Source organism: Etheostoma cragini, chromosome 11 (assembly GCF_013103735.1).
Source record: "Etheostoma cragini isolate CJK2018 chromosome 11, CSU_Ecrag_1.0, whole genome shotgun sequence".
NCBI lineage: Eukaryota > Metazoa > Chordata > Actinopteri > Perciformes > Percidae > Etheostoma > Etheostoma cragini.
Genome location: NC_048417.1, coordinates 18,547,721 through 18,561,268, shown reverse-complemented (window position 1 = coordinate 18,561,268; position 13,548 = coordinate 18,547,721). Strand labels below are relative to the sequence as shown.

The following is a 13,548-nucleotide window of genomic DNA, read 5'->3' as shown; positions in this document are numbered from 1 at the left end:
ACACAGGTAATAGCTTTCTATCTCTGTGCAGGAATGTGTGTGTATGTTTGTGTTGTATTTGAGTGTGTGCTCCAATAAAACAGCACAGCAAGATAGAATGCCACTCTCACAGCAGAGTGGAAAGAGACCTCTGCAGATTTACTATGCTATTACCACACACACATACACAAATTCACTCTCGCACACACTCCTTGAGGAAAAAAGTTGTAATGGCCCAGCGCCCCTGCAAGGACGAGAAGAGCGAGCAGAGTAATCACAGTTAAAGAGAGAGAGTATGTGTCTGTGGGGAAGTGAATAGATGGACTACTGGGGACAGAAAATGGTTTGGTGCTGGGAAAATGGATGGGGATATGAGGGGAGTGGAACATCCTGTCCCATCAACCATCCTTCACACACACGCACACACATACACACACGCACACTTATACACACACACAAGCATACACTGGCTTGCCGTGGGAATGTTAGTGTTGCTGAGCAATAGAGTTGACAGATGAGTGAATCCAGGATATGGAATAGGTCCAGTACTCCAAACCAGACCATTTAGTCTCTTTAACGTTAAATCCTTCAATTTCCTTCAAAGCTCATTTAACCTGAAGCTCCTCCACATCCTCTATACAGTATGCAAATGTTGCCTTTGAAGTAAAACCTCAAAAATTGAGTCTTAGTTCTCAACTGAAAGGACACACAAATACCCATGTAGTGTATTGGAATTAAAATGAACATGAATCTGCTGTTTTATGTTGTATTTAAATAGTAAATAACTGTATTTAATTCACTTTTGTTTTATGTCAAGAAGTTAACAAAGATCCACCTTACAAATATCTACATTTACAGTATATATAAATACATTTCTTAATATGTGAACACTGTAGATACATAAGGGTTTCTCAGGGACAGACGCACCTCTTGTAACAGATAACACAAGGCTCTATTTTTGTGCAAAGTAGCATTTTCCTAAGAATCACTGAGATTCTTTCTTCACCTTCTAGTTTGGTATTTGGGACTTGCCTTGTGCTACAGTGCACAACATAGGATGTTGAGATATTTCAGTCCGCCCCAAAGTGATGGACAGGCTGAGTGACAGACTGCTAGATGGCTAAAAATATCGGCTTGTTAGCTTTTGTTGCCAAACAAACAAAATCCAGGGACAACATTATATAGTATCATTGTAGCCTATATTGGGAAAACAACAGTAAGCAAGCAAAAAGACTGGCATTTTACAAACATCTATGTTTTTTTAACTTGGCTGTGTGGAACTGTAATCTGTTTTTTCTTTGTTCGGCTCATATTAACATTTTAAGGCTTATGGCTTTGAATTACTCTATGTAAGTTACCTCTAAGTAATATAGGGTAAATAAAATCCACAGGAGATATGCAATAGCTGCATAACAACAGTGGCTCTCATAGGTGACATTAATAACTCTTCCCAAACTGCAGTACAACACTAGCAATTGACTCAGCTACAGAGGGTGTTGTCAAGTTAACTTAATGTACCTTTTAGACCCAATGTGTTATAAAATGTAATGTAGTCAGTTCAGTTTGGGATTTTCAGTTCAGTTCACTTTATTCATTCAGTATCTTAAAGAGGAATTTGTCTGACTGTAGTTAGGATACAAAAGTGGCTTTTGGGGAAGATGTTGCAGCACCAAAGCAAACTTTGTGCATCATATTGTACATTCTTGCACACTTATCTAGTTTTGTTTTTACATCCGAGAGGCAAAAAAAGCTCCCATGTATTTTATTTTTTAAATAGATAGGCTGTTTAGCCTTACATGTCTTTAACCTAAACTGTTATTTCACTTTTACAGTTGCTATCAGCATTGTCTAAATATCTAATTACTTCAGAAAGTGCTTCAGTTCTGAACAGCCTAAGTTTAAAGCCTAGACTGTTAATATTAATTGACGAAGCATGTGTGACGTCACCCATTGGTTTGTGGAGATCTGCTGTGAGTCGTCGTTTTTGATGTGACGATTTTAGATGAGAGAGAGGAGTGAGGGAGTAGTGAGGGAGAAGCACGTTGTTACACACTTTCACTGACAATCACATTATAGCCACATCCTAAAACACCCCCTGCTTTATTGCTGATTTTAAAATTAACAAGACCATATTTCAAAAAAAGAACATCAATCGGTGTTGCAGAAGACTTTAAGTGCCCATATTATGAAAAAAATTATTTTGTGTCTCTGGTGCTTCTACGCGCATACAGGTGAGCTGTTACATCACTAGACAAGGTGGCTAACCATAGCATGCCAGCGCTAGCATGCTAGCTCGTTCTCAATGGCAGAACACTGCTACAACACACACTAGTTCACCAAAATCTTCAAAAGAACTACTTCCATGTCCCTGTTCTGCAGGTATTCCTCAAGTGTGCCCTCATTTAGAAGTCTCCCAGCTAACCCTGCCTTGTACTGACCAAAGCTGGAGAAAGAGTTATCTAGCTGATCTTAGCTACTGCGCATGTGTGACTCCCAAAAAGACAGTAGAAGTTTGATCATCACTCTGTAGCTAAAACAAGTGAGATGTCTCACTCTGTAGTTAAAACAAAGACCCAAAGACCCAGGGTGAAAAGAGGATCTGCTGCAACAAAGAAAAAAAAAATCCAAACCATGTAATCCTTTTCTGGTACAAGCTCGAAATACAATTATGAACCTGGAAATGGGCATAATATGGGTGCTTTAAAACTAGTTAGTTAGTACTAAAATGTTTACTGAGGTAATAAATCCTCAGTAAACCCGGCTGGAATTCAGATAGAAAGGAGGTTTAAGGCACTTTCGCATTTGCAGCACTTCGCATAACCAGATGCTTTATCCATTAATATTATACAGTCTATGGTCTGAACATTGTGAATCAGAGCCATGTCACAACACATTCAACAAGGATAAGAGTGGTGGATGTTGCAGCATATTGTTCCAGCGGAAGAAGAAGAAACTGCTTTGTGTTGTCTCTTACGAACACAGCTGAGGGTGGCTGTTAATTATTGATTTAATAAGCTCAGCATGGGTGTGAGTGTGTGACATACAGACTCAAATCCTATTATGAGAGATGAGAAAGAGAGAGAAAGAGAGAGAGAGAGAGAGAGAGAGAGAGAGTGTGTGTGGGGATGTGAAATTACTCTATATTTTCTCCTCTCTTAGTTTACTGTGAAGCCCCATGTCTTTCATGTATTTAACACTTTTTCCGAAGCAACAGAAACACCTGTGCTATACAGTATGTTGGGCTACACCGTTTATTATAACTCAAGATATGATTTAATGTGAGAACATACTGTAATTTTTATTTTGGGCTGATATGATTATAAGTTCCTTGATAGTTGATGGTTTAGTCATGACAGTGTGCAGGTTTGGTTTGAATTTAAACATATATTATGAATGACCGCATCAATTTAGTTTCCACACAGTACCAAGAAGGAAAAACAACACCAATAAATAGGGTTGGGTATCATGCCTTTACACACATTTTTAGTACCATAATAAATGCGTTGGTAGCCAAAGTATCAAAAACTGTCATATACTGAAGGTTGGTTATATTTCACTTATTTAGTCAGAAATCTCCTGATTCAAATCATCATTTGACACTTTTACAATGTTTTTAGAATATATTTTAGAATTTTATTTAACTTAAATTTTAACTTTTTTTAAATACCGTTTTGGTATCAGTACTGAAACTTGTCAATCATGGTCAACCCTGTGTGTGTGTATGTGTGTGTGTGTGTGCGTGTGTGTGTTATAAGTGCCTTGTTGAGTGGAGCAGTCAGTCCCATGTTGGACAAGTCACCTCCCTGTGCCTTATGGCTAGAGCACACACACAACCACACACTTGAACAGATGGGAGTCTCAGTAGTGGGTGATGGAGGGACTCGTGTGTTTGTGTGTATGTCCCTAAGGGCATGGGACACACACACACACACACACACACACACACACACACACACAAACATACATACACACATACACACTCCTTCTGTCCATTAAAGACCTCCACAAACACTAATTACTGCACCACAGGGGTGAAAGAGCACTTTGAATGAGAAGTGTGTGTGTGTGTATGTGTGTGTGTGTGTGTGTGTGTGTGTGTGTGTGTGTGTGTGTGTGTGTGTGTGTGTGTGTGTGTGTGTGTGTGTGTGTGTGTGTGTGTGTGTGTGTGTGTGTGTGTGTGTGTGTGTGTGTGGCTGATGATAATATTGACAGGTACAACATTAAAAAAAAACTTTTCACACGTCAGATACAACAATTGTGGCTTGATTTTGGTAATTCACGTAATTTACTTTTTTCACACATGAAATGACTGTTCTGTATGGATTCATCTCTCTTCTCACTATGGTGGCAGCACAGCAGGAAGACATTGGAGAGTTTGAAAGTAATGGCACCAACAAAGAAGAGTCTTGCAGCCTGCTTTAGTGATGAATTTAAAACTTGCAGGGAAAAGGCTCCTTATTGCCTCAGCAGCACCCCCAACTAGATATTAAATCTGTCTACACGATGTAGCGATCAAATGTCTCCTCAATTTCATCATTAATTTATGATAGAATAGTGTTGCCTATTTCACGCAGCCTGACAGACAGCGCTGAAGTTAAAACTAAAAGGGCATTCGAAGAGTGCAGACCTCCACCAAGGCCAACAGTCCATTCTTCTATGGAATGCAAATCTGTAACAGCAACCATATATCTATATATTTCCAAAACTATGAGAACCAGTAGTTGACTCAGGACCATTGTTAAACACTGTGTAAGCTCATACTATAAATTTAACATGATGATCAATCACACAAATTTAAACTCACCATCTCAGCGTCGCCGCTAAGTGTCTGTCCCGGGTTACAGCTGCAAACATAACGGATCCGACAAAAAAGACAGACCCATTGGTTGCTTCCTTTTCTCCAAGCTCCATGAAAATCATGTAATCCTGTGGAAAGACAAACCACCAAACAAGCCGAGCCCAAAACATAACCTCCTTGGCAGAGGTAATAGTTAACAAGACAGACATGTGTTGGCTTTCATTTTAATTCCTAATATATCTCACATGCTGTTGGTTCGGGAGGTGGTTTTCCTTGATTGTCATGCTGTACAAAGTTAGATTAAAGCTAAATCTTTGATTGTGTTGTGTGTACAGAATGCAATTTCTTGGGCGGATTTCCGAGGAGGTTTTCTTTTTCTACAACAAAAAGAAAATGTTCAAGGATAAGGCAGATTAAAATATTTCTCTTCTCCAAAATTGCAGCTGGAATTGCTTTATCCACAGTATTTCATTTATAGAAGGGCTTATTTAATGCATTTACTTCCCTGTGCATATAAACGATGATTAAAATGTGTTACTGTGTGAAGAAGGTGGCAAAACATGCGCAACTATATGTATACAGTATATATAATTGTGCAATTGTATGACTTGTACTATATATGAACATTCAGATGTTTACATGTCTATAGACCATTGCCACCTTGCACGTGCATCTGTTAATGATGTTTTTGGATCTTACTTGTGAAGGTAGAGTTGTAGCAATGGTACCAGCTCCAGCTCCTGGCTGATACAAACATGTAAACTTCCCCGAGTATTTTTCTGGAGTGAAGTGCATGTGTTAAAGGGCCTTAACAATCCCAAAAAGACATTAAGCAACACACTAACACTGCCATATTCACTGAAGTAGACCAAGGGCGAGAAGAGTTAGGGTGAAGGGAAAGGAAAATTTACTTTTTTCCGTTGTGGCACATATTTGAAGCACTAAAATGCCATTTTTTCCTGACATTCAAGGTATTTATTTAAGAGCCAACACTCCACTAAGGTGACAGTACGTCTTGGAGGAATAATTCACATTTTAACTTAGAGGAAGAATGAAACATTCTTGCAGTGACTGATGTTCAGATGACGTTACGGTGCCTTTCAGACGCTTCCAGTGACAGATCTTTTGTGATGGATTTTGTATCCAAAGGGATGACTGCAATAATACAACCTTAACCAAAAGAATTGGCCTTTTGCCGGTGGGATTTTTTCTTTTTAAAAATAAAGGCCTCTTTCATGCAGTTTGACCCTCCTGCCCCAGGCTCAGTGAAGAGAGAGACAGCAGCCTGCCCCTAGTTTTAGCTGATGCCCTGAGCAGAGAGAGCTAAACGACCTCCTTCCTCCCATCGTGGAGCAGCAGACCCAGCAGGTACCTGATGAGGCCCTCCAGGAGCTTCTGGAGGTCATCTGAGTCTGTTTTCCTAGGGGAAGAGAAACAAAGAGGGAATAAAAGTGAGAGGAAAGACAAGCAGCTATCCACCCTGACACCCATCTGTGTGGTAGGAAATGTAGCCCTTTCTTCACTCACAAAAAACGTTTCTTACCACAATGTGATTGGAATAACAAATGCGTAGTATAAATGCAATTTGTATTACGCTGGGAGGCCAGGGATCTAACCGCAGATCATACAGTCCCAAGTCTGTTTGTCCATTTTCTTACCATCTTCAGTCTCTACTACCTCGTCTGTTTTTTTCCTTCTCCTTTCCTTTTTTCCCTTCTTTCTTTCTTTCTTACACATGCTGCTTATCTGGGGTGTTCACATTTATGTCCAATATACAAGAGTAAACTTTGTACTGCTCACTTAGCTTCCAAAAACCTTTCTCATAAATAGAGATACAGAGTTTTATACACTGAGTAGTTATACTTAAAAATGAGTTAACACTATTTATAATATAGCCAAGAGGATCCAGACATACCTGATTATATATTTTTGCCACAAGGATGTTTCTTGTTGTTTTTTTGCATTTTAGGCCTTTATTTGTTAGGGCACCTGAGACATGTAAGGGGAGAGAGAGGGAATGACATGTGGACACAGGTTGGAATTGAATCTGCGGTCGCTGCAGCAAGGACTGAGCCTCTAAACATGGGCTGTACCAGGTGAGCTACCCAGATGCCCGAGCTAGGCCCCATTAGTAGGCCCGGTTAGTCTTAATGTTAAACAATAGCGTGGTTTCAACTTTGTGGCATGAGTTTTTGGAACGCCCGTTGTTTCAACACAATAATGACCCTGTGCACAAAGTCAGGTCCAGTAGGAAACAGTTTTCTGAGTTTGGTGTGGAAGAATTTGATTGCACCGAGCCCTGATCTCTACCGTTTGGAATGAATTGGAACAATGACCACGTCCTTATGGCCCAACATCACTGCCTGACCTCACTCTTGTGGAAGAATGGTAACAGATCCCAGCAGCCTGGTGTCAAAATTGTGTGGAAAGCCTGAAAAAGTGGAAATTCAGCCAAGACATTGAAATTAATTTGCTCAACCCACTTTGGGAGGTGGCTCTGAGGGGGTTTGAGACTTATTCTAGACAGATGTTGAGAGTGTGGAAACACAGCCATCTATCCAAGATACATATGTAAGGTTGATTTCTCCGTCGAGAATTAGTCTGTGGAAGGAGCATATTGGTGAGAGAGCTTAAGGGAGGGAGGTGTGTGAGTTAGAGCCGGTGATGACGACAAACCTTTCTCGCTCATAGTCAAGCCATCAGAGTCTTTAATGTGTTTGTGTTAATGATAGTTGTTCACTCATTCACTTGTATTGTTAACTGTTAATTGTTGTCACTACGCTGCTGAATTGCACAAGTTATTCTCTGGCATTTTTGGCTGCTACTAAACAACTCCAGGCACATTAACGCCTTAACACGGAAGGCTGATGTTTTCGGGCCAATGCAGACACATACTAGAAACTTTGTGCATTAAATTGCATATAGATCCTCTCTGGATGCAGGACACTTAAAATGACAAGTGTAAATAGGGCCTATTAGTGTAATATTAGAGCATACACAGGTTTTTAGTCATCTAGTTTTAATGTGTGAAAAAAAGTGTTTTTCAAAGCTAAAGAAGATGTCCTCAAATGTCTGATTTTGTACACATTTCAGGATATTCAGTTTACTGTCATTGAGGAGTGAAGAAAATATTATTACTAACTATTTACATTAGAGAAGCTGAAATCAGACAACAATTTGTAAAAAGTATTACAAACGATTGATTTTTGAAATAGTTAGCGATCAATTTAATAGTTGTAGTAATGTTTGTAACAATGAATCTTTACAGCTCTAATTTCAGGTGGCAGTCACAGTAACTATAAACAATCAGGAAGTGAAGTCGATAAGTGAGTGTATTAAAAGAGTGCGTGTTTGTGAGTCTGTGTGTGTGTGTGTGAGTGTGAGTGTGTTGTAAACACGTTCTCTAAAAAGAATAAAATTTCTCTATTTTGCATTCTTCTATTGCACAATGCTTTTGTTTACCTTGATCTTCTTTTAGATACTCTCCCTTTTATTACCTGCAGTGTTTTGTTTGGGTGTGTGTGGGGGAGAATGTGAATAAATGTGTGATGATTATGCAAGTATGTGTAACTGGTTGTATAAAAATTTATTTTTTGTATCACCTGCAGGTGAAATCTATTATAGCTCCTTGATTTGGTGCTTTTTTGGAAAAACATCTAATAAGATGAACTTGAATTGAACTCTTCTTTGTTGCCCCACTCCCTTCAGTTACTCTTGCTATGCCTGCCTAGCAATGTTTCTAGCACAACATGTTGCTCGGGTGTAATCTTCCACAAACTGTTTAAACTCTGATAGCATCCAGAAAGTGTTTAGTCTTGGAATTAACTAGCCCTATGCATACTGCTTCTACATGTGGACAGGGGCGTCGGAGTGGGGGGTAACTAAAATGAATAGTGGATGCGAGGGGGGGCATAGAGCATGCCTATATACAAGGTCCAGAATTGTATGCTACGCCCCTGCATGTTCACATTATAGTTCAAAAAGGTTGACAGGCCTGCTGTGCCTATTACGGTTGCTATAAGCCATGATGACACAGTTGCTTTTTTGTTAATAGAACTTTAACATGATGCAACATTATGATAATTTCCTTTGCAAGGAGGCATCACGTTAAACATCACTTTGTGCAGTGTAAATGGGTCAGTGTGTGTTTTTCCTTGACATGTGATAAGCGAGACACCACAGACCTGATTTTGATGAAGCTCCAAGGAGTGATGCATCACGCTGCTCTGGCATTTTCAAAATGACTGTATTTGGCCCAAGGTGGGAGCAGCAATTACCTGGCAAACATTTTAATAACCAGTCATATCTCACGTACTGCTGGGGGGAATAAAATGAAACTTGGAGCACATACCCAACTATCCAGGCTATACAGATTTTGTCTCCAGGGCCAACTATTTGCAACATATTGGATTTTCCACATTTTTGAGTAGTGTCGTGTTGCTTTAAAATCATTTTGTCCCCCAGGCTTCTTTTTCTCTTCTTCTCCAAATTAATTTACTGATCCCAGCAGAAGCCACTACCTCAACTGTAACTTCCTTCAAATATGAGGCACCATAGAAATGAAAAGAAATTGTGAACAATACAACATTTTATACAACAGACATGAAACTGACTGGTTCCAAACATGGCACAAAAGCCACACTTTTCATCTCCAGAATATATAATGAAACGTCAGTTCACTGTCAAATTCTGTAAATTGTCTACCCCAAGGTTTGGGATGTGTAGTTTTCTGGTATCATTTCAACAGAGTGGCCCTATTACTTGACAGCTATGCTTTTAATAATCTGCAGAGGCCTCAAAAGGCACTTTATGCTACTCTGTGCAAGAGTTTCATGTAATAAAACACCTGTCATCTAACCTTTTATGTTAATGACTATGTGGGAGTGCACTACAGAAGAACATCCTACGGTACTCTTCTCACTGAGACCGTGTTTTCTGGTGTAGAGTAAGATAACTGGCAGGTAATCTGTTCATCTGCGCTACCCATAGATATACAAAAGTGTCTAAAAAATCAGCTTGCGAGTGGTTCCTAACTTTTTTTGGATCGTGTTGGGACCACTAATCATACAAGTTACGGTCTTAATGGAGATTTGAGAATGATTTTAAATGTTCCCTCTGAGATGATTTTTACTTTAGGGATTTACAGAGGCCTGAAGTGGTACAACCAACCAGCATATTTCCCAAGTAAACATAAAAACATAAAAGATTTAGAATTTATTTTAGAATTTTTAACATCTTGTGACCACTCTGTTTTATCTTGAGCCCCTTTGGGGGTCTCAAACCCCGAGTTGGGAACCACTGCACTGACCAGAGAAGGCTGGAGTCACCAGCAATTCCAGAAGCTCTTAACTATATTCACACTGACCAGACACCAGAAGTAAAGACCTTGTTAGTAGAACTTTAGATAGAGAAGACAGATCAAGATTGATCCCAATTCAGGCCTGAATCACATTGTCACTTCGGGTCGGATAAAAAAACACACAAGACACAACAAGGTTTGACTTAGCAGCACTATATGAAACAACATGTTGCTCCTCAGGAGCAAGGCACATAAGGACATATTTGCTGCTTTGTTTACTCTGCATGTAAGTCCTTTGTGTGTGCAGTAAGTGTATGCTTGTAATGTGTGTGTTTTTCAGAATATCCCAGCGCTGCCTTGCGGTAAAGCCCTCTACTCCTACGAAGGAAAAGAACCAGGCGATCTCCAATTTTCCAAGGGTGACATCATCATCCTGCGACGCAAGGTGGATGACAACTGGTACCATGGCGAGCTCAATGGTTGCCATGGTTTCTTGCCCGCTAGTTACATCCAGTTGCTGCGTCCCCTGAGCCAAACTCCTCCCCAGGGCAAAGCACTGTACGACTTTGAGGTCAAGGATAAAGACCAGGATAAAGACTGTCTGGCCTTCAGCAAGGTGACACACACATACTCCCACACGCATGCACGCACGCACACACACACACACACACACACACACACAACCCAAAGACACAGTTTTATAACAGACACAGAACTAATTTAATGATGTGTAATATGGACAGGCTGCATAGATGAATCAGTGGAGAGAGGGATGGCTGAGTTTACAGAAGGATAAATACCGTAGTAGAAGAAAACACTTATCGGTGGTGTTGAACCAGTGTGGTTGTTTGTTGGACACTAATAATTTATCACTGCTGACTCAACTTTTCAGATTGGTTCCTCAGAATGTAAACCAGAGCAACTTCAAACAGGGTGAAAGTATACGTGCTCTGCGTGGCGCCTTCCTAAAGCAACTGCAGTTTTCACCAATTACTTCTTCTTGCATGTATTCCATTATTTTATTTTGTGAATAAATATGATCAGCTCTCACATCAAAAGCAATGAGAGTTTACAGCTGAAACAGATCAAATCTGTTTGCATGAACAGTTTGACTGGCAAGTCATTTGTGTAGTTGTTTGCCATTATGGGGTGTGTGTTACTGACTAGTAATTCTATATTGTTGCATGAGCTTTGCCAGACAGTGCTGTGGTCGGCTGAAATACTGTTAAGTAGCTCAAATCTGAACAGGCTTGTGTGGCAAGTCGTCAAGGCTTAGACATACTTGACATGAAATGAGTTGCTAATTTATTGTGCCTTGTTTGAACAATTTCCACTGCTTTTGATTTCAAAACACAACACAATGTGAAACTATGTGTATTGGTCAAATGTTCATTCGCTCTGTCAGTCAGTGGGTCTTATGTGAGGAACTTTAAGGGTGAGGTTATCTTCTAAACTTTTAGATGTCCCTGAAACAACATTTACACCACCATGAAACTACACAGTTGTACAGTTCCATACCACATGATGCTTTCTCACACTGGAAGGACACATGCAGCTCATTGTTGTCCATCGAGGCATATTGTGATTATTAAATATTGTGTAATACATTATTGATTGTGTGTATTATGTGCTGCTGACACTGTGCACTGAGCTGTTTGCATACTGTACAGGAAAATAATTCCACTGACTCCGGCCGCGGGAGCGAAAGTGATGTGATTTTTCTGGTGGGACATCTGATAGCAAAGTAATACTAATAAGTATTGTTGAAAGGCTAAGTTAACCTGGGCTCACAGAACACAGGAACACAGCTACTAAAGACTAACCTAGCCTGTAACATTAATTATATTGTCTCCTCTTCCCTATGTGTTACTTTTAATGTGAGAAGGAGACCTAAACTGGCCTGGATTAGTGTATACTTTTCCTATCTAAAAGGGATTGTGGTGTGTTAAACTGACTCACCCAACCACTGTTTCAATTCACGGTTGAAAGATGGCTGCTGGCTTTGGTGTCCACGCCGCTGGGAGTGACCTACGTCTTTACCGTCTCCTATAGGAGAAATTTGTCTTGGGTAGGCTAAGAAACAAAAAATGGTGACACATTACACTTAATACAATAAACATTCAGTAAATATGCATCAAAGAAATAGTTTGAGAACCCACAGCACATCCTCCCTCTCATATTGCACTTACTTCTACATAGATTGCGCGTTCCCCCTTAAATCTTGCTGTGGTCAATTCGTTATGTATTGCGCAATGCATAATTGCACTATACATTATTGAATTAAAAATATTGCACCAGTCCACTACCAGATATTGCACATCCTACAACCATCATGGCGAGTTCCACAAATATTACCTATGTTTAAACTCAGCACATTCAAGACCTGAACCCTGAACTCAAGTTATGAGTTATATTTAATTAAATTCTCTCTAATCATGTAGGGTAGGGTCTTGTAGAGTTGGGGGTCTCAGGTCTGAGCAAATTGTAGTGTGTCATCATCCCCGCAGGAGAAAAATGTGTTTTTTGACAGGAGATGTAAAGTGTAGACTGGCAAGATAGAAGAATGTATTTCTGCTCTTTCTGACCAAGGCTGCTTGTTAATTAGATCCTCATGCTCCTGTCAGTACAAGGCTCTCTCTTCCACGGATCTGTTTAAGTCGAAGGCATTTAAGTTTTGGACAAGCTATTCTCAGGTCGGATTGCCTTCAGGTCTCTTCTTCTTTTAAAAAGATTTTGGATAGGTATGGTTTGTTTCAAAGTGGCACCACAATCATCCCCATTTTTCAAAGTATCACTGAAGTTATACTTTAAAATGGATGAACAAGATGAAAGAAGACTCTCTCAGTCCTTCAGAAGTGTGTATCCAGGTTGGGTTTGGAGTAAACAGTCATTTCAATTCTGTGTTTTGTTCTGTTCCTGACAGCTTATCATTTTTTTCCTGCTGTTACGCAGACTCATTTGTGCGAGGACTGAACGCTTGAGTCGTCCACTCTGTCTCTGCACTGTAATTGTGTCTGTGGAGGGAGAAAGATTATTAAATTACAGTGAAATGTACACGTTGTTGTAGATGTTTTAGGACTGATCCCAGCAATGCAAAGCATAGTCATACAGTAGACACCTTGTCTCAAACACACTGCGCCCTATTACTGTAACAGATAATGACGACACACTCAAAGTTCACATTTTAGGGTTGAACTACTCAACGAGTTAATGATTGAAGATTACACAAAGCTATAAATCTATGGAGGACCAGGTCTACCATATTTAAGAATAAATACAGAAATAAACAAATGCTCAATAAATAAATAGGCATACAATTAATTGCCCCAAAAAATACAATGAACAAATAAATGTAGGTAGAATTTAAATTATACAGTGAGACATAAATGTATAAATCTCTTTTAATTAGCTTCTTTATATATTTACCTTTGTAATAATTACCTTATTTATTTATTGTCCGTTATAATCTTCA

General features: G+C 39.6%; 1 protein-coding gene across 2 annotated transcripts in view; it reads left to right on the top strand.

Annotated features, from left to right (window-relative positions):
• LOC117953532 (E3 ubiquitin-protein ligase SH3RF3-like) overlaps positions 1-13,548 on the top strand; it is an 88,614-nt gene that overhangs the window by 42,557 nt on the left and 32,509 nt on the right. For both annotated transcript variants that reach the window (XM_034886667.1, XM_034886666.1), the window contains exon 2: positions 10,417-10,692. In XM_034886667.1, coding sequence (XP_034742558.1) covers positions 10,417-10,692 — 276 coding nt within the window. The remainder of the gene's footprint in view (positions 1-10,416; positions 10,693-13,548) is intronic.